The sequence below is a fragment of the Microtus pennsylvanicus genome, chromosome 1, assembly GCF_037038515.1.
Source record: "Microtus pennsylvanicus isolate mMicPen1 chromosome 1, mMicPen1.hap1, whole genome shotgun sequence".
NCBI lineage: Eukaryota > Metazoa > Chordata > Mammalia > Rodentia > Cricetidae > Microtus > Microtus pennsylvanicus.
In genome coordinates this window covers 47,024,043-47,043,253 of record NC_134579.1, presented here as the reverse complement: position 1 = coordinate 47,043,253, position 19,211 = coordinate 47,024,043, and the positions used below count along the sequence as shown (strand labels likewise).

The following is a 19,211-nucleotide window of genomic DNA, read 5'->3' as shown; positions in this document are numbered from 1 at the left end:
GAGTTCTCAGTAGTCCTCATTGTCCGCTATGTTCAGCAAGTCCGGTTTTATCCCATACTTTTTCAGACCCAGGCCAGCTGGCCTTGGTGAATTCCCAATAGAACATCCCCATTGTCTCAGTGTGTGGGTGTACCCCCTCGTGGTCCTGAATTCCTTGCTCGTGCTCCCTCTCCTTCTGCTCCTGATTTGGACCTTGAGATTTCTGTCTGGTGCTCCAATGTGGGTCTCTGTCTCTGTCTCCTTTCATCGCCTGATGAAGGTTAACATTCAGGAGGATGCCTATATGTTTTTCTTGGGCTCTCCTTATTTAGCTTCTCTAGGATCACTAATTATAGGCTCAATGTCCTTTGTTTATGGCCAGAAACCAAATATGAGTGAGTACATCCCATGTTCCTCTTTTTGGGTCTGGCTTACCTCACTCAGGATAGGGTTTTTCATGTACCTTTTTATTGGCCAGAAATGACTACTTGGGGTGAATGAAGACTGACCATAAAATGCTTATGCAAAGAACTTTGAGATCTACTAGAAACAAGACAAGAGAGGTGGGGTGAAGATTCAGTCATGAAGAGAAGTGTCTTCCATAAGTAGAACAGGGAAGAGAGACAATGAACCAAGGTACTTGTAATCTCTGCCCGTGTATGTCCTAGTCTGTTGCAGATCTCTTAACACTTTATGTCCTGACTTAAACTTGAATATGCTGTAATAGAAAAGGAGATAAAAAGAGCTCATTCCCTAGATGTATTTGAGTGACAATTGTGACTTATTTACTTATTTACTGCTTGACACATACTGATTTCCTACTCTTAAACTGGGCATTAATTTTGATATTAGCACTATTCCTTGTTGTTAGTAGGTTTTACTTTTATGTTTCTGCTTTTTGCATTTTTGGGCCAAGTAAGTCACATGGAGTCTTATTACTTACAAATGCTCGGCCTTAGTTTGGCTTGTTTCTTGCCCTCTTTTCTTTCTTTCTTTTTTTTTAGTCTTTTTTTTTAAATTTATTTATTTAGCTATTACAAACAATGCTGCTATGAACATAGTTGAAAACTTGATCTGGGGAGGGGGAGGGAAATGGGAGGTGGTGGTGGGGAAGAGGCAGAAATCTTTAATAAATAAATATATATATAAATAATTTTTTTAAAAAAAATAAAGAAATTTAACCAGAAAAAAATTATATGTTTATTATGTGTACAACATTCTGCTTCCATGTAAACCCACACACCAGAAGAGGGCACCAGGTCTCATTACAGATGGTTGTAAGCCATCATGTGGTTGCTGGGAATTGAACTCAGGACCTCTGGAAGAGCAATCAGTGCTCTTAACCTCTGAGCCATCTCTCCAGCCCCTTGCCCTCTTTTCTTAACTTAAATAGTCCTGTTTACCTTTTGTCTCCAGGCTTTTACCTTTCTACACACCCTTCTTTACTTCTTATTCCATTTTTGGTGTGTAGCTGGGTGCCTGGCCCCTGATGTCCTACTCCCTTGTTTCCTACTTCTTTGATGTGCCTTCCAGGATTTCTCCTATTTATTCAATCTGTTGGCCAGTCCCGCCTATTTTTCTCTATCCAGCATTTGGCTGTTCAGCTCTTTAGTAGACCAATCAGGTAATTCTGCTAAGAAACACAGCTTTAACCAAATCAATTAATTAACCACAGAATTATTCCAATGCAAAAAAAATGCATAACATATGTTGCATCATTAAACAAATGTTCTGGAGCATAAACAAATGCAACACATCTGAACAAATATTCCACAAGTCAATAAAAATTCCTGCTATTTATTGTGTGCAGAGATTTTCTAAGTGTGCACCAATCCATAAACTTTTTCTTCAAATAAACTAGCCTACATTGTCTAGGCTTCTAACAAGTTAGTGTGGTCATAGGACTGAGCAGGTGGGCTTACTACTCCTGCACAGACTCATAAATTATCCCAAATACAATCCTCACTTCTCCCTAGTCACAAATGAATATAAACTACTCTGAGAACAGAATTGTAGAATAAAACAGTAGCTTAGAGCAGCATACGTTTGTTCTCTGCCCTGGCATGATCAACTACACTAAAGTGTGAAATGGACAGGACTTGAACTTTTAAAGAAGCACCTGAGGCTACCATCCAGGTATCCTCTAGTATCAGGCATTTATTTTTTACCCAGACTTTTAATAAAAAGTAATTGTAGAAATCACTTACCACTTTACCTAAGAAATAATGCATTTAACTGAAAAAATATTTTTTACTATGGGACTACTATATGTTTCATGTAAAAATAAGGTCCTGGTTTACAGTTGCTAGGGTTTAACAGTATGTTACCCTTACCCTCACTGACAACCCCAAACCCTGTATTCACATTGGAGACAGCAAAGGGGATTGAGACCCTGAGATTCTAAACAGCAAGGGGATTTCCAGTGTTATCTCCATGGCACTGGCAGGGCTTTCTCTGGGCTCAACTTTTAGCATCTACTAAACTACAGAGATACTTATTTAAAAAATGGTTCCTAGCAATGTATACAATGATTAATTTCAGAAAAAGACAACTGTCCAGATACTTGGCAGCAACCAAGGAAAAAAAGCTAGCTAGAGGCTAACTTGAAGATTTTGCTTGTCATGATATCTGACAGTGTAACATTTATGATCACATAAAATGTGCTAGGAACAGGAAGTTGATAGAAGCTAACCTGCAGGATGTGGGTGACAGAAATCTATCCAGTATGGTTGCTCACCATTTGCTAAGCCTTCTTCTTCTTTGGTTTGAGAAGTGGGGAAAGATGATAGTAGATGGACATTCATAGCATGTATGGTGGTAAGACCCAAGCTTTTATCTGTAGATTCATACTGTATGGCTGCAGGCTGACATACAACTTCTAACAACCATGAAGACATCAGGAGCAGGTAAGCTGGATGTCAGTGAGAAAGGTGATGGCAAATGCCTGTTTTCTTGTGCTGTGTCGTCACACTAATGGGCTGCAGAAATCTAGATTTTCATTTTCTAGAAATAAACAAAAAATATTATAAAATACAATTAAGCAGGAATAAACAGAAACCCACAGGAGTCAAGAAACTTTTAAATAAATTCATAAAGTTCCAGCAACTTCATTTCTACCACTGGTTCCTGAAAGAGAAGGCCAGGCTAAGTCCATTCTCAGATCTTCAGCAAAGCAGAACTTTGCCAGCACTGTGGGTATCTAAGCCTGGGCTCCATTATTTAGAGAAAGCCTGTTCTGTAGAAGAGCTGCGGGAACAACCATGATGGGGTCATATAACATACTTTCCCAGTCCACTGTGAGCTCAACCTTTTGACAATGTTTTCATCTAAGGAGTCTTAACATTTCAGTTTCTATTCCTACCTGAAATAATTTCTCTTCTGGAAGAAAGCAGATCCTACAATAAGCAGAATAATCCCCAGAAGGGAAAGTTTCACATAGAGAATGGTCAGCAGGGAATGTAGCGTGCTGGTGACACCTGTAACTACAGGCAAGGGTAAAGGGCAAGTCAGTTCAATAATGGTTCTCATCAAGAATTAAGACAAACAGCTGTAAAATCACTTACAGTACTCCTAATGTTTTAGGGAATACCCAAACCAGAAAACCTTATCAATTATAATTCAAATTAAATGATATTCAGATATCATTATTTCACGATCTAATTTAGTAACCTAGTGCACCTTTTGTGCTTAATAGGCATTGACAAATATTTTACAGTGAATAGATGCACACTAAGTATTGTTAATACTTCCCAGTTATATAAGGAAGGTTTCATGCAAACTTAAATTCATTTTTATAAAAATATGATTGCATTTTTTTCTACCCATCCCTACTATTTACTCGAACCTTTCAATGCTTCCTCTTAAATTCCTAGCCTCTTCTTTATGAATTGATTTAGTTGCCTATTTTTATACAATATGCAAATGCAATCTGCTTTGTTTATTTAGTGTAGCTTGAATGTGCATGATTTCAGAACTGGACACTTAGTATTGGATAACCAACTAGGGGGTCATCTCTGGAGAAGACTACTTCACCCCCTTCTCAGTAACCTTTAGTTATCCATAATTCGTAGTCTAGGGATGGCTTAGTTAGGGTCTTCACTGCTGTGAAGAGAAAAACTGAGCATGGCAACTCTTATTAAGACAGCATTTAATTAGAATGGCTTGTTTACTGTTTCAGAGGTTTGGTCCATTTACATCACAACAGGGAGCATGGCAGCAAGCAGGCAGATGTGGTGCTGGGGCTGAGAGTCCTACACCTTGCAGGCAACAATAAGTCAGCGGCCTCAGTAGACGGTTTCTGAGCATAGGAAACCTCAAACAAAGCCCACCTCCACAGTGAGACACTTCCTCCAAGAAGACCATACTCACTCCAGCATAGCCACACCTTATAGTGCTGTTCTCTGTGTAATTATGGGATCCAATTACATTCAAACATTTGGGGTAGTCACCTATCTGATCATAGGAAATGACCAGTTCAGAATATGTATTCACTATTTCTAGGAGTCTTAGCTGGGATCATCCTTGTAATTCTTTGTTTTTTTTTTAAATATTTATTATTTATTATGTATACAATATTCTTTCTCTGTGTATGCTTGCAGGCCAGAAGAGGGCACCAGACCTCATTACAGATGGTTGTGAGCCACCATGTGGTTGCTGGGAATTGAACTCAGGACCTTTGGAAGAGCAGGCAATGCTCTTAACCGCTGAGCCATCTCTCCAGCCCCTCATCCTTGTAATTCTTGAGGGTTACCCTTTCATCAGGTTTCTGCCTGATCCCCAAAAGCCATCCTTTCAGTATTCCCAACCTTTGCCCACTCCCCAAACCAATTCCTCAAGCGCCCATGCTCACCCACCCTCAGTCCACCCACGACATCCCTTCTATTTCCCCTTTCCAGGGACATCCATGTGTCTGACCTTGGGTCCTCCTTGTTACCTACCCTCTCTGGGTCTGTGGATTGTAACATGATTATCCTTTATTTTAAAGTTAATATCATATCCACTTATGAGTGGATCCATACCATGTTTGTTTTCCTAGGTGCAGATTACCTCTCTCAGGATGATGCTTTTCTAGTTCCATTCATTTGCCTTCAAATTTCCTGTTTCTCATTGTTTTAAACAGAAGAGTAATACTCAATTGTGTAAATGTATCACATTTTCTTTATCCTTTATTTGGTTGAGGGTTGTTTCCAGATTCTGGCTATTACAAATAAAGCTGCTATAAAATAGTTGAACAACTATCATTGTGGCATGATTGAGTATATGCCCAGGAATGATACAGCTGGATGTTGAAGTACATTAATTCCCAGTTTTCTGAGAAACGGACAAATTGATTCCCAAAGTGGCTATAAAAGTTTGCACTCCTATCAGCAATGAAAGGTTGTTCCCCTTGTCTACATCCTCTCCAGCATAAGCAGTCCTTCCTTTTTTAAATCTTAGCCATTCTGACAGGTGTCAGATGGAATTTCAGAGTCAGTTTGACTGGCACTTCTCTATGACCAAGGATATTGATCAGATCCTTAGGTGTTTCTCAGTCATTTGAGATTCAACAGAGAGAATTTTCTGTTTAGGTCTGTACCCCATTTTTAAAAATGGATTATTTGGTTTGTTGATATCTAGTTTCTTGAGCTCTTTATTTATTTGGAGATTAGGTCTCTGTCAGATATGGGGTTGGTGAATATCTCTTCCCATTCTGTAGGCCACTGTTTTGTCTTATTTACAGTATTCTTTGCCTTACAGAAACTTTTCAATTTCAGGAGGTCCCGATTATTAGTTGTTGACCTTAGTGTCTGTGCTACTGGTGTTATATTCAGGAAATTGCAGAGACAGAAACTTATAGTAAATTTTCTGGTCCTATGGCTCATTTAGTGTTTTTCCCCATCTTCTATAATATTCTCTGAATATTAGGTATAGTAATTATGTTGTATATGTATCTTTGGGAAATGGACATTCTATGATCACTGTTCTCTGCATTTTGACCATTTGTGACATTCTATAATGGTTTTTTGTCTATTACAAAGGAAAACTTCTTTGGTAAGGGTTAAGAGCCACACTTATTGGTAGGCATAAGAGTATTTTTAATTCAGATAAGCATTACTCTAGTTGAACTTAGGGATGTAGTACATTTTCTCTAAGATCAATGATCTCACTAACCTTGAGTAGCTGGCTAGGTTTCCAGACCCAGGCATGATCTTCCTCCTATTGAATGGGCCTTGAATAAAATTGGACAGCTTTTGTTGTTGTCAAGATGTGGTTACCACTATTGAACCTTATGGACCAGCCTTGCTGGTCATTGCTGTGGTTCATAATCTTCATAGACAGTTGGCACCACCAATTGCTTCCCTTTTGGGGCACCTTGCACAGCACTTCGGTGACTATGAAAGCTAGTTCAGGGAGACAGTTTTTGGGTCAATTCAATCTTAGATCTTCTGAGTCCTCTGTCTTAAGGACATTCCATGCAAATTTTAGACCTTTGAAAGGCATAATTTTTTTATGTAATAAAAAGTCTTGAGAATTTCATACAATGTATTTTGATCATATTCACCTACAACTCCTCCTCCTAACTCCTACCAGATCCATACCCCTCTTTGTTACCTCACCAACTTTTGATCCTTGTTTTTATAACACACAGGCTTTAATTTATGTTCCCCTTTAATCTCCTGAGTTGGGGACTTTGAAGAACAACAGCCTTAAAGCTAGCTGACTCTCCTCAAGAAACTGTTAACTGTCCCTAATTCCTCATTTTTCAGTGTATGGCACGAGGAAGACACCATCTCACACAGCTCATGTGAAAGGATTTCTGTTAAGGGAAAAGTAGCATTAAAAAAAAGGAAGGAAGGAAGGAAGGAAGGAAGGAAGGAAGGAAGGAAGGAAGGAAGGAAGGGAGGGAGGGAGGGAGGGAGGGAGGAAGGGAGGGAGGGAGGGGAGGAGAGACCAACCTTTACAGAAAGTAGCATCAGAAAAGAGAGGCAGGGGGCGGGGGGAGACAGAGAAACAGGCAGAGAAGCAGAGTGGAGGGACAGACAGTCGGGGGGGGAAAGAAAGGGGAGATAGATAAAGCAAAAATACATCCTCAGTTCTGTGAAACATTCTACCAAATCACTGATCCTGATACATAGATTATGAAAACATCCTGAATGTATAGATAGTTGATAAGAACTGCAGGTGATAACTGAAAACTTGTTACTGGTGTCTGAAGCGGATCTGCTGTCCTAGTTAGCATTAACTATCCACTTGACACAGCCTAGATCTTCCCAAAAGGCCAGGACACTATGGGTAGCCCCACTCCCTGGGCAGGTGAGATAGTAGCACAGGTCTGAGGAGCTGGTAAGCAGCTCCATGGTTTCTGTTTGAATTGCTTTGACTTTCCTCTCCCCTCCTCTAAGTGGCTTTGGCCACATATTTGTCACAAACAGAATGAAATTAGAATACTTCTCTTTTGTGAAAGAATAAGTTAAATTTCAAGTATTTATTCTTAAAAAGGGGTGACACTTACCTTGATTGAGTTCTATGGACAGAGTCTGGTTGCCAGTCAGATGGGAGACAAGGCAGAACACAGCAGACACATTGTTCTGCTCCCAGTGGTATGTGCTCCTGACAGTCACGGTGCCATTGCTGTGTGATTCCTGCTTAGTGATGTGATCCCCATCTGGAGTCCAAAAGATCTGTGCAGCCGGCTTGCCTGCAATTGCTTCACAAACTGCTGTTCTGTTTTCCCCTGGAAGCAGGGATACTGCTGGAGGCACTGTGGAGATGGAAGGGGAAAATGATTCAGTCTGGTCCTAAATTACAAAGATGTCTGTTTCTATCTAAAGTCTGGTGACCTGAAATAGCATGATATGTGACCATGTCACTTACCTAGCACTCGGAGGTCATGTGTCCTTAGGAAATTCCCCTGAGGTGTTGCTATGTCACATGAATAAAGCCCATCATGATCGAGAGCCACTGCATTGATCTGAAGGTCAGGACTCTGATCAGGTGTTGATGCCCAGGTGATTCTCCTGTCCGTACAGTTGGTTTCATGGTTCTCCTTTATATCAACTCTGTAGGATATTTTGCAAGGAGGCTGCCCTCTGGAGGCTATGAACCACATTATTAATACTGCTTTTGTCTTTGGAATAGCAGGGCAGCACAGCAGAGCCTTTGCACCCTTCTGTACAAACAGTGTAGTGTTAACTGGACACACACACAAAGAACAGGAAAAGGAAACCTGTGTTAAGTCTGTCCACAGCATTGTACATGAAGTTACACAAGAGCATTGCTTGGCTTATAAATGATTTCCAGAAATACTCAGTTTTTCTCACATTTTTGTTTCTGTATGTTCAATCTATTAAAATTAAATACATTATTCATTTTCTAAAGTGAAAAGTCAAGGCCTGTGGGCTACATGCATCTTGCACCATAAAACCTCCCACTGACTGGATACTGACTTAGAGTCTGTGATGGATACAAGTTTGCTGAGAGGTGATTACTCAACAAATTATCTGTTATAGTCACTGTGACAAAAGAGTCAGTGATGTCACCACTTTAACAGGAGCAGAAGTCACTGTGAATGAGCTTTGACTCTGATAGACATTGTGTTAACCATCTCAACTACACCATTTCATTGTCACTTGCCTCTTTGTGTCCTCAGGTCCACACAAGTCACATCAAATAAAGGTCATCTAATTAGATAATGAAGGGTTCTTTAGCACAGGCTTGGGAGGGTGCTCATCCCCTAGCCCTTCTTACTCTAAGACAGTAAAGGTGTAGATACAATCAATCGTTCAGGTCCCTCCTGACATAACTCTCACATCACCAGATTCTTCCACTCCTCCCAAGTCTCTCTAGAAGCCCAAGCATTAGTTACTGTTTCTAAGCAAGGTGAACTCTCCATTCCCTCAGTGCTGGCCTAAGATAAAGAAGAACGGTACCTTCTGTCTCAGGTAATGAACCCCTCTGTGTCATTTGATTCCAATTCATACATGAGCATCTTGACTCTAGAAAATATTTAAATAGGAGTTTTAAATATTTAAATAATTATAAAATAGTAATTAGAAGTTGTATCATCATATGTCAACATCTTTCTCAACATCTTTTAAAAATAGATTTATTACATCCTAATCAATTATTTCCTTTTTATGAGCAACCTTATTTTGTCAAATAGTTTGTAGACTAGCTCTGCTTGCCTTCTTCCAACCCCTTGCCTAGTAGGCATAATGCATGAGCTGACGTGATTAAACTCCTTTCTCCAGATGGAGAATTGGGGGATATTCAATCACCCTTTGATCCTGAAGTTTGCATCTGCATTGATTCAATAAAATTAACCATAGTTCAAGACACTGAGTTACCAACAAGTTGACAAAAAGTAATCATAGAGCCTTAGAGGACATCCAGGAGGGATAGAGATAGGGAGGTATTTGGAGTAGCACAGCTATTTTTGTTTGTTTGTTTGTTTGTTTTGGAAGAGCAGAAGGACTGGGCTTTTTGGAAACACCAGCAAGGAGAGGTTATCCACTTGTGACCCAGACTCTCTGAGCTATCAGGTTTTCAACCCAGCCTTTGAATCTTGAGTCTGATTTATAAACAGAATGTAGATATTTAGTTAAAGCTACCTTTAGTGTCAGTGAGAGAGCCAGTGCCCACGGGAACAGAATTTCTGCCAGGCTGCCACCCTAATGGCTGCTGCCAAGTAGGCTGGTATTTCTGGATTAATAATTGTTGGCTGAAATAGCAGTTGATTAAGGTGCAGACACAGGGCCAAAATTTAATCAATATTTGATACGTCAATGTTTGGCATGACCACAGGGATAGAGAAGTCATGCCAGCTGATTCTGCTTCAGTTGCTGTCTGGGCTTCTCTGCATGAGCACTCACAATAGTCAGCTGCCATTTGATAAGACTCTGGGAAAGGAGGCTCCTGCTTGGGAATTGTGGAGGGACTTGAGTTTGCTGGCCAACAACGATCACAAACAGTGAGAAGTCAGCAGATTTACTGAGATGCCTGTGAAGTCCTTTAAGAATACTTAAATAGCTGGGTGATGGTGGCGCACGCCTTTAATCCCAGCACTCGGGAGGCAGAGGCAGGCGGATCTCTGTGAGTTCGAGACCAGCCTGGTCTACAGAGCTAGTTCCAGGACAGGCTCCAAAGCCACAGAGAAACCCTGTGATGGAGGAAGGTCATTGGTTAAAAAATAAAGAAACTGCTTGGCTGGCCCTCATATGTTGCGGGAGGTCCTCCCGCTTCTCCAACCAATAGCCGCTGAGATACCAGCCCATTGGGGCGTGGTCTCTCTCCCTTTAAAAAAGCAGCCACTTCCCTCTCCTCTCTCTCTCTTCACTTCCTGCTCCGCCGGCGACTAGACTCCTGGTTGCGTAGAGGGCTGTTGCCTGGGACAGTGATCTGTAAGTTTTTTCCCCTTTAAATAAATATCACCCTATTAATCATAATCCCAAATTGGTGTGGCATTGTTTGTGACTTACACCTTCACTCATAGGTTAAAACATAGGTACGTGGAGTAAACAGAACAGAATGCTGGGAAAAAGAAGCTGAGTCAGGGAGTCGCCATGATTCTCCCACTCCAGACAGACACAGGTTAAGATCTTCTCCGGTAAGCCACCTCATGGGCTACACACATTATTAGAAATGGGCTAGTCCAGGTGCGAGAGTTAGCCAAGAAAAGGCTAGATATAATGGGCCAAGTGGGGTTTAAAATAATACAGTTTCCATGTAATTATTTCGGGGCATAAGCTAGCCATGTGGGTGGCCGGGGTGCTGGGGACGCAGCCCCGCCTCTCATATTACAACAACCCTGTCTCGAAAAACCAAAAAAAAAAAAAAAAGAATACTTAAATAATACTAAAAAGAAAAGTATTTCCAAGTTTAAGAATGGGGACTATCACAATGCAGGGCATGAGGACCCTGTGTAGTATTACCATGTATGGTATGAAAATGTAAACTCTAAATGAAGGTATACACTTTTTAGCGGGAATTGACCTACTGTCGATTTTAATTACTATCAGTTTGGTAATTAATATTTTATCCTTAAAAATGTAGTTTGATGACTATGACAAATAAGATAATTTTATTCATAAGATATAAGCCTATTATTGATAAGATATAAGCTTTAGAAATACTACTGATTAAGATAAAAGCTTTAGACAGATTTACCAATAAATAAGAAATAAGAAAAAAAATTGGCTGGGAAAATACAAGTCTTAGATGGACTTTCTATAGAAAAGATACGTTTTAGAAAAATCTACTAAAGAAAAATAAAAATGTTCACACAGAGACAGAGGAATTTAGAAAAGAAGCTATGCACCTTTCTTTTTCCCAGAATTCTCCTGTTCTTATCATTCTGCCTTTACTTCCTGCCTGGCAACTGGCCAATCAGCATTTTATTAAACCATACAAGTGACAAATATTTACAGTGTACAAGATCATTGTCCCACAGCACTACCCTCTTTTGTTTTATTTTTAAAACAAAAACTCTGAATATAATGTCCTTTGTTTAGCTTTCTTCCTGATTATTATCCAGAAAAACTTGTAACCAACACTCTAAACAAAAATATCCATAATCCATATTGTGGCAATGTGGGTGTAATTTTCTAGAGTACTTTTTGCTGATTGTAGGCACTGGTTTTAGAGCAGAATTCTACCTAACATTAAACAAAAGCTAACACCAATACTCCTCAAATTATCCTACAAAATAAAAACAAAAAGAACATTGTCCAACTCATTTTACCAGGCCACATTCACCTTGATACCCAAACCACACAAAGACTCAAAAAAGAAAGAGAATTACAGACCAACTTTCCTCATAAACATAGATGTAAAAATTGCAAATGAAAGCCAAGAACACATAAACAAGATCATCAAACATGATCAAATAGACTTCAGCACAGAACTACATGGATAGTTCAACTTATGAAAATCAGCCAATGATATCAACCATATAAACAAACTGAGAGACAAAAACCTACATTTCATTAGGTGCTGAAAAAGCCTTTGATAAAATCCAACACCTCTTCATTTAAAAAGTCTTGGAGATATAAGGAATATAAGGGACATATCTAAACATAACAAAAGCAATTTACAGCAAGCCTGTAGCCAATATCAAATTAAATGAATAGAAACTTGAAGTATTTCCCCTAAAATCAGGAACAAGGCAAGTTCCCCACTCTGCAAACCTATTCAGTATAGTACTTGAAATCCCAGCTGGAGCAATAAGACAGCTGAAGGACATCAAGGCGATACAAATAGAAAGGGAAGATATCTAAGTATATGTATTTTCAGATGTTATGATTGTACACATAAATGAGTCTAAAAATTCCACCAAGACTCCTAGAGCTGACAAGCACTTTCTGGAAACCATCTGGATACAAGGTTATCAAAAACCAAAAACGAATAGCCCTCCTATATAGATGATAAATGGATTGAGAAAGAAATCAGGGGGAAATATCATTCACAGGAGCCTCAAATAATATAAAATGTCTTGGGGTGACTTCATCAAAACAAATGAAAGCCCTGTATGACAAAAACTTCACAGTTTTAAAGAAAGAGTAGAAGAAGAAATCAGATAACAGAAAGATCTCCCAGGCTCACAGACTGGTAGGATTAACATAGTAAAATTGGTTATCCTACTAAATCCAGTGGTTCAGTGCAATCTCCATGAAAGTGCCAGCACAATTCTTTACAAACTTTAAAAGGACAATATTCAACTTCTTATGGAAAAACGAACAACCCAGGATAGCTAAAGCAATCCTGTACAATAAAAGAACTTCCTGAAGAATCACTATCCCATATTTCAAATTACAGTAATAAAAATAGGCTAATTTAACAATGGAATCCAACCAAAGACTCAGAAATAAATCCACACTCCTAGGAACACCTGATTTTTGCTGTTGAAGCCAGAAATACACATTGGAAAGAAAAAAAAGCATCTTCAACAAATGTCAGCATATAGAAGAAGGCACATCTATGACCCTATACAAAACTCAAGTTCAAGTGGATTAAAGGTCTCAACATAAATCCAGATACAGTAAACCTAGTAGAAGAGAGTGGGGAATAGCTTTGATGGTACTGGTACAGAAATATTTTCTTGAATAGGACACTTATAGCATACGCACTAAGATAAACACTCAATAAATGGGACCTAATGGAACTGACAAGCTTCTGTAAGGCAAATGACATTATCACTAGGACAAAATAGCAGCCTGGAGATGCAAAAAGAATTTTACAAACTTCACATCTGACAGAAGGCTAATGTCCAAAATATGTAAAGAATGCAAGAAACTAGATAACAACAAGCCAAATAATCCATTAAAAATGAGATATAGATCTACACAGAGAATTCTCAACAGAGGAATCTCAAATTGTTAAGAAAAACAGAAATATTCAACATCCTTAGCCATCAAGAAAATACAAATTAAAACTACTTTGAGATTCTATTTCAGACCCGTTAGGATGGGTAGAATACAATATAAAAGTGTGTCAGCTCATGCTGACAAGGATATGGAATAAGGCAACACTTATTCATTGCTAATTAGAGTATAAACTTGTACAGCCAGTATGGAAATCAATATGGTGATTCCTCAAAAAATTGGGAATCGACCTACCTCAAGACCCAGCTTTACCTCTCCTGGGCATTACTCTAACCCGAAGATTACTCTACCATAACACAAGGACATTTGCACAGCTCTGTTCATAACAGCTTTATTCACCATAACCAGAAACTGGAAACACCCTAGATGCTCATCAACTGAAGAATGGATAAAAAAATGTTTGACACCCATCCAACTACTAACCAGGCCCAACCCTGCTTAACTTCTGAGAACAGATGAGATCGGGTATGTTCAGCATGGTTAATGCGACCTCCTAATTGAGAAACTTCAGTAAAGCAGAGGACACAGTCAATAAGAAAAAAAAAACAGTTTAATGAATCGGAAAAATCTTCACCAACCCCATATCAGACAGAGGACTGATCTCCAAAATATATAAGAAACTTAAGAAATTATACATCAAAATATCAAATAATTCAATTAAAAAACGGGGTACAGATTTAAACATATAATTCTCAACAGAAGAATTTGAAATGACTGAAAGACATGTAAGAAAATGTTCAACATCCTTAGCCATCAGGGAAATGCAAATCAAAACGATTCTGAGATACCATCTTACACCTGTCAGAATGACTAAAATCAAAAACACCAATATTACCTTATGCTGGAGAGGATGTGGAGTAAGAGGAACACAGCTCCATTGCTTGTTGGAATGTAAATTTGTACAACCACTCTGGAAATCAGTATGGCAGTTTCTCAGAAAATTGGGAATCAACCTACCATAAGACCCAGCAATACCACTCTTGAGCATATACCCAAAGAATGCTCAACCACACTACAAAAACATTTGTTCAACTATGTTTATAGCAGCATTGTTTGTAATAACCAGAACCTGGAAACAACCTAGATGCCCCTCAACCAAAGAATGGATATAGAAAATGTAGTGCATTTACGTGATAGAGTACTACTCAGCAGGAAAAAGAAAGACGCCTTGAAATTTGCATGCAAATGGATGGAACTAGAAGAAACTATCCTGAGAGAGGTAACCCAGACCCAGAAAGATGAGCATGGTATGTACTCACATAAGTGTATACTAGCTGTAAAGCAAAGGATAAGGTTCACAACTCCAGAGAAGCTAAGTAACAAGGAGAACCCTAAAAGAAGCATACATAGATCTCCCAGGGAAAGGGAAATAGACAAGATATCCTGAAAAAAAAATTTGGAGTGTGGGGGTGAAGGAGAGAAGGCAATGCGGCTGGACAGAAGGTGGAAAAAAGAGGAGGGCAGAGGAGAACTAGAGGGAAAGGGATGGTCAAGATGGGGGAAGGAAAAAGATATCTTGATTGAGGAAGCCATTATGGGTCTAGCAAGAAACCTGGCACTAGAGAAATTCCCAGGAATCCACAAGGATGACCCCAGCTAATACTCTAAGCAATAGTGGAGAGAATGCTTGAACTGGCCTTGTCCTGTAGTCAGATTGATGACTATCTTAAATGTCACCATAGAACCTTTATCTATCAACTGATGGAAGCAAATGCAGAGAACCACAGTGGAGCATTGGACTAAGCTCCAAAGTCCAATCGAAGAGAGGGAAGAGTGAGAATATGAACAAAGAGGTCAAGGCCATGATGGGGACATCCACTAAAACAGCTTACTTGAGCTATTGAAAGCCTCCAACTCCAGCCAGACAGCAAGGAAACCAGCATAGGACCAAACTAGGTCCTCTGCATGTGGTTACAGTTGTATGGCTGGGAGACTGTGGGGTCACTGGCAGTAAGACCACAATTTATTCCTACTACTTGTTCTGGCTTTTGGGAACCCATTCTCTCTGGAGAGATACTTTGTTGAGCATAGATATAGGCGGGGAGAGACTTGGTCCTGCCTCAAAGCAATGTGTTAGACTTTGTAGACTCCTCATGGAAAACCTTACCCTCTCTGAGGAGTGGATGTGGGGTGGGGGAGGAAGGTGGAAGGAGTAGGAGGAGAGGAGTGAGAAACGGATTTGGCATGTAAAATAAGAAAAGATAGTTTTTAAAAATATTTTTAAAGAAGAAAAGAAAATGTGCATTTACACAAAAGAGCATTACTCACCTATTAAAAATAGTATTATGGAATTTGCAGGCAAAAGAATAAAACTAGGAAAACAATCATCCTGAGTGAGGTGACACAAACCCAGAAAGACAAACATAATATGTACTCATTTATATCTAGATATTAGCTGTTAAGAAAATGATAATCATAACACAATCCAGAGACCCAGAGAATCTAATTAAGAAGGGAGTTCAAAGGTGGGGTGCATAGATATCCCTGGAAAGGGGAAATAGGATAGGTTTTACTGGAGGACAGGGCAAAGATGCGGACAGGAACAGGAGGGTTCAGGTGGAAGAAATGGAAGAATGGAGCACTTGGGGAGATGACCTGAACTGGAGGGTACTTGGAGGATGATAAAGAAGCCTAGTGAAAACTAAAAGTGACCCTTGTGAAGTCTCTCAGTAATGGGGAATACGAGCTTGAGCTGGCCATCTTCTATTGTCAGACAAGGCTCCCAGGAGTGAGACTGTATGAGAGAAGAAAGAAAAAAAAAAGAATAATAACAAAGAAAACAGATTTTTTTTTGTAAAAATAGATTCTGATTAGTTTCCCATCCCCCAACTCCTTCACACCCTCACCTACCAAATGCACACCCTTTCCTGCTTTCTCTCATTAGAAAATAAAAAGCAGACTCCTAAATGTAATAAAACAGCAGAATACAAACAAACCAGAACTGGAGGAAACAAGCAAATAAGCAGGGGGAAAAAAGGGAGGGAGGATGCCAAAGAAACAGCACGAGAAATTCTTGTAGTAATAGTGTCACACACAAAGAAATCCCATAAAAACACAAAACCAGATGCCATAATATAGAAGCAAAAGCCTCTAAAGTTAAAAGAAAATGCCAAACACACACACACACACACACACACACACACACACACACACACACACAGAGGTGGGGAGTCCAAATGAGTTTATTTTGTGTTGGCCACCTACTGCTGGGCATGGGACCTGCCCTTAAGTGTAGTTTATCTACCTCATGGGACTCTATTAGAGAAAAACACTTTTCATTCATGTGGGGTTTTCAGTTGGAGATAACTTCTGGGTTAGGAATGGGACTCTGTCCACTTCCTCTCTCAACGTTAGTACCCCGTCTGGGTTACAACTGTGCATGTGTGTGCATGTTGTCACTGTCTCTATGAGTTCCCATGTGTCTTCCCACTGTGTCTAGAAGGCCTTGTTTCCTTGGTGTCTTCCCTCCTCAGCTCTTACAATCTTTTTGCTTCCTCTTCAGCAGAGATCACTGAGCCTTGGAAGGAGGGATTTGATGGAGACATCCCATGTAGGACTATTACATTTCTCCTGTGATCGCATGCAGAGTACGTTCTAGTACTATGAATACTAGTCAATAGGGGTGCAGGTTCTAGGTAAGCACCAGTTCAACTTCTCCATGTTCAATGAGTTACATGATTGTTATCTTCAGCATTAGAGCCTTACCACCAATCTGTGGAGATATGCCACAGCCTTGGCAATGCAACCACGTGATTTCTACCAAATATGTCAAAAATGTGTATTGGAAGAGGACAAGCTTGTTTAAAATAGTGCTGGGAAACCTAGATATCCTTACGTAGACGGATGAAAGCAGACTCCTCTCTTACCTCATAGAGGAATCAACTGCAGATGGATTAAAAACATTAATAGGAGCCCTGAAACTCTGGACCCTTAGAGGGAAAAGTAGAAGAAACATTCGAGATAAAGTAATAGATAAAGACATTAGTCACTCAGGAAATAAGAACAGCAACTGACAAAAGAGGTTTTATTAAATTAGAAAGTTTCTGTACAGCAAAGGAAATAATTGCGTGAAAAAACAGGATGAAAGAAACATCTTTGCTAACTATATACCTAATGGAGGACTAACTCAGAGAACATTTAAAAATTCAAAAAGGTAACGAAAAAATCGAATGACCCAATTAACAAATGAGTCAATGAAACAAGCAGGCAATTCTCAAAAAAGGAATGTAAGTGAACAATAAACATATAAGAATGTTCAATATGACTACCCACCATAGCAATGCAAATTAAAAACACATTGAGAATAAATAGTACTCCAGTTAGAAAACAATTACAGACTGGAGGTAGGAGGGGGAGTGGGAAATATTGTAATAATATTTTAGTTAAATAACACACTGAAATTTTAATTAGACAAAAGAAAGGGAAGATAGCCACACACATGCAGATAAGGATACAGAGAAAAGAGAGCCCTTCCCCATTGCTGCTAAGAATGTATATGAGCTTCCATAGTAAGTGACAAAATTTGGAAAGTAACGAGACATTCCTTAGAAATTAAATATATTATGTCACATTTGGAAATGGCACTATCACTCAGTGCATGAAGTTTCCAGAGCTGAGGACTTAGGTAGAGTCCTTGCTTAGCGGACACAAAGTTTTGGGTTCAGTTCCCTAGTCCTGCATGGTTCTGGACATCATAATTTGGCATGTAAATTCCAGTTAGAAGGCCAAGGATTAGAAGTTCATCACATTATTAGCCAATCAAATTCACAAACTTATAAAAGGGTAATAAATCGTGACAAGTGGGATTTATCTCAGGGATACAGGGTTGGTTGGACACTCAGAGACTCATTGCAACAACAGGCTAAAGAGAAAAGTCATAGGATCATTATTAGTAGATGCCAAAGAATTGTTTGATATAATATAACATGTATTCATGAAGAACTCTCAATAAACTATTCAATCACATTAAAAACCATTTTTAAAAACTAGAAAGATTATTTGAGAAAACACTTTACAAAAAATGATCATAGTCAAATGGCCAGTAGACACATGGGAAAGATTAGTAACTGTTAAGTTGAGAGCATCACCCCAACCCCTGGTGTCTATTCCAGCTCCCTGGCCTGGGAGTTGCATTGGTCTGGACTCCAAATCCCAGCATACCATTCCTATAGGGTATTTAAGTAGGTTCCCAGAGGAGGAACACGTGGTTCTGGGTTTGCATGTGCTTCCTGCTTTCCTGTCTCCCGGCCATGTGCTCAGCCACCCGAGAGCACCATATTTAATAAAACGAGGGCATTTTAATTTGGTTGATTTGACCTAATTGGATTTCATTGCACCGGTGGAGCGGCCCATCTTGGGATTTTTTCCTAACATGATGGAGGTCCCACCGAGAGGCCTTAATTTTTCTTGCGGGCCAGGCCCCAGGGCCTGGAGTCCAGGGCCATGCTGGAAAAATGGGCATTCCTGAGCACCTGCTCCGCCAGGCAAGTTCGGTTTCACTTGGTGAGTTCCCCTTTTAAACTGCAAGCAGGTAGGGTTTTGGGGTGACTCCTTTGCTTTTCCAGCTTTTGTTGAAGTCAAGGCCGTGCCAAAAGCCTGACACACAGGGCAGAGGCCGGACCTCCTGCTGAGATGAGATTTTTTTTGGGGGGGTGATGGAAGGTGTTCCCAGTCAATTTCTCATGTACCCTGGTTTCCTGACTCAGTGGCGTTCCAGTGGACGCACTGTAATGGGCTTATGTCACAGGCATGCATTTAAAGTGGGTTCCTTGCAATTTCTAGCAGATTTCAAATGTCCTTAAGTGGGCACTTAAGAACCTTTTTAAATTCCAACAATCTAATGTAAAGCAAATAAAGCTCTAAAGCCTGCATTTT

The 19,211-nt window shown here is 39.7% G+C and overlaps 1 protein-coding gene across 2 annotated transcripts in view; it reads right to left on the bottom strand.

The window, feature by feature from the left end:
• LOC142844860 (cell surface glycoprotein CD200 receptor 2-like) overlaps positions 1-19,211 on the bottom strand; it is an 85,439-nt gene that overhangs the window by 50,937 nt on the left and 15,291 nt on the right. Inside the window, exons 3-7 of one of the 2 annotated variants that reach the window (XM_075963658.1) lie at positions 8,889-8,954; positions 7,834-8,151; positions 7,472-7,720; positions 3,341-3,461; positions 2,811-2,982 (exon numbers count right to left, since the gene is read on the bottom strand). In XM_075963658.1, coding sequence (XP_075819773.1) covers positions 2,976-2,982; positions 3,341-3,461; positions 7,472-7,720; positions 7,834-8,151; positions 8,889-8,954 — 761 coding nt within the window. In that variant the 3' untranslated portion in view covers positions 2,811-2,975. Of the gene's footprint in view, positions 1-2,810; positions 2,983-3,340; positions 3,462-7,471; positions 7,721-7,833; positions 8,152-8,888; positions 8,955-19,211 lie in introns of those variants that run through there. The other variant, XM_075963664.1, reaches the window with a different exon arrangement.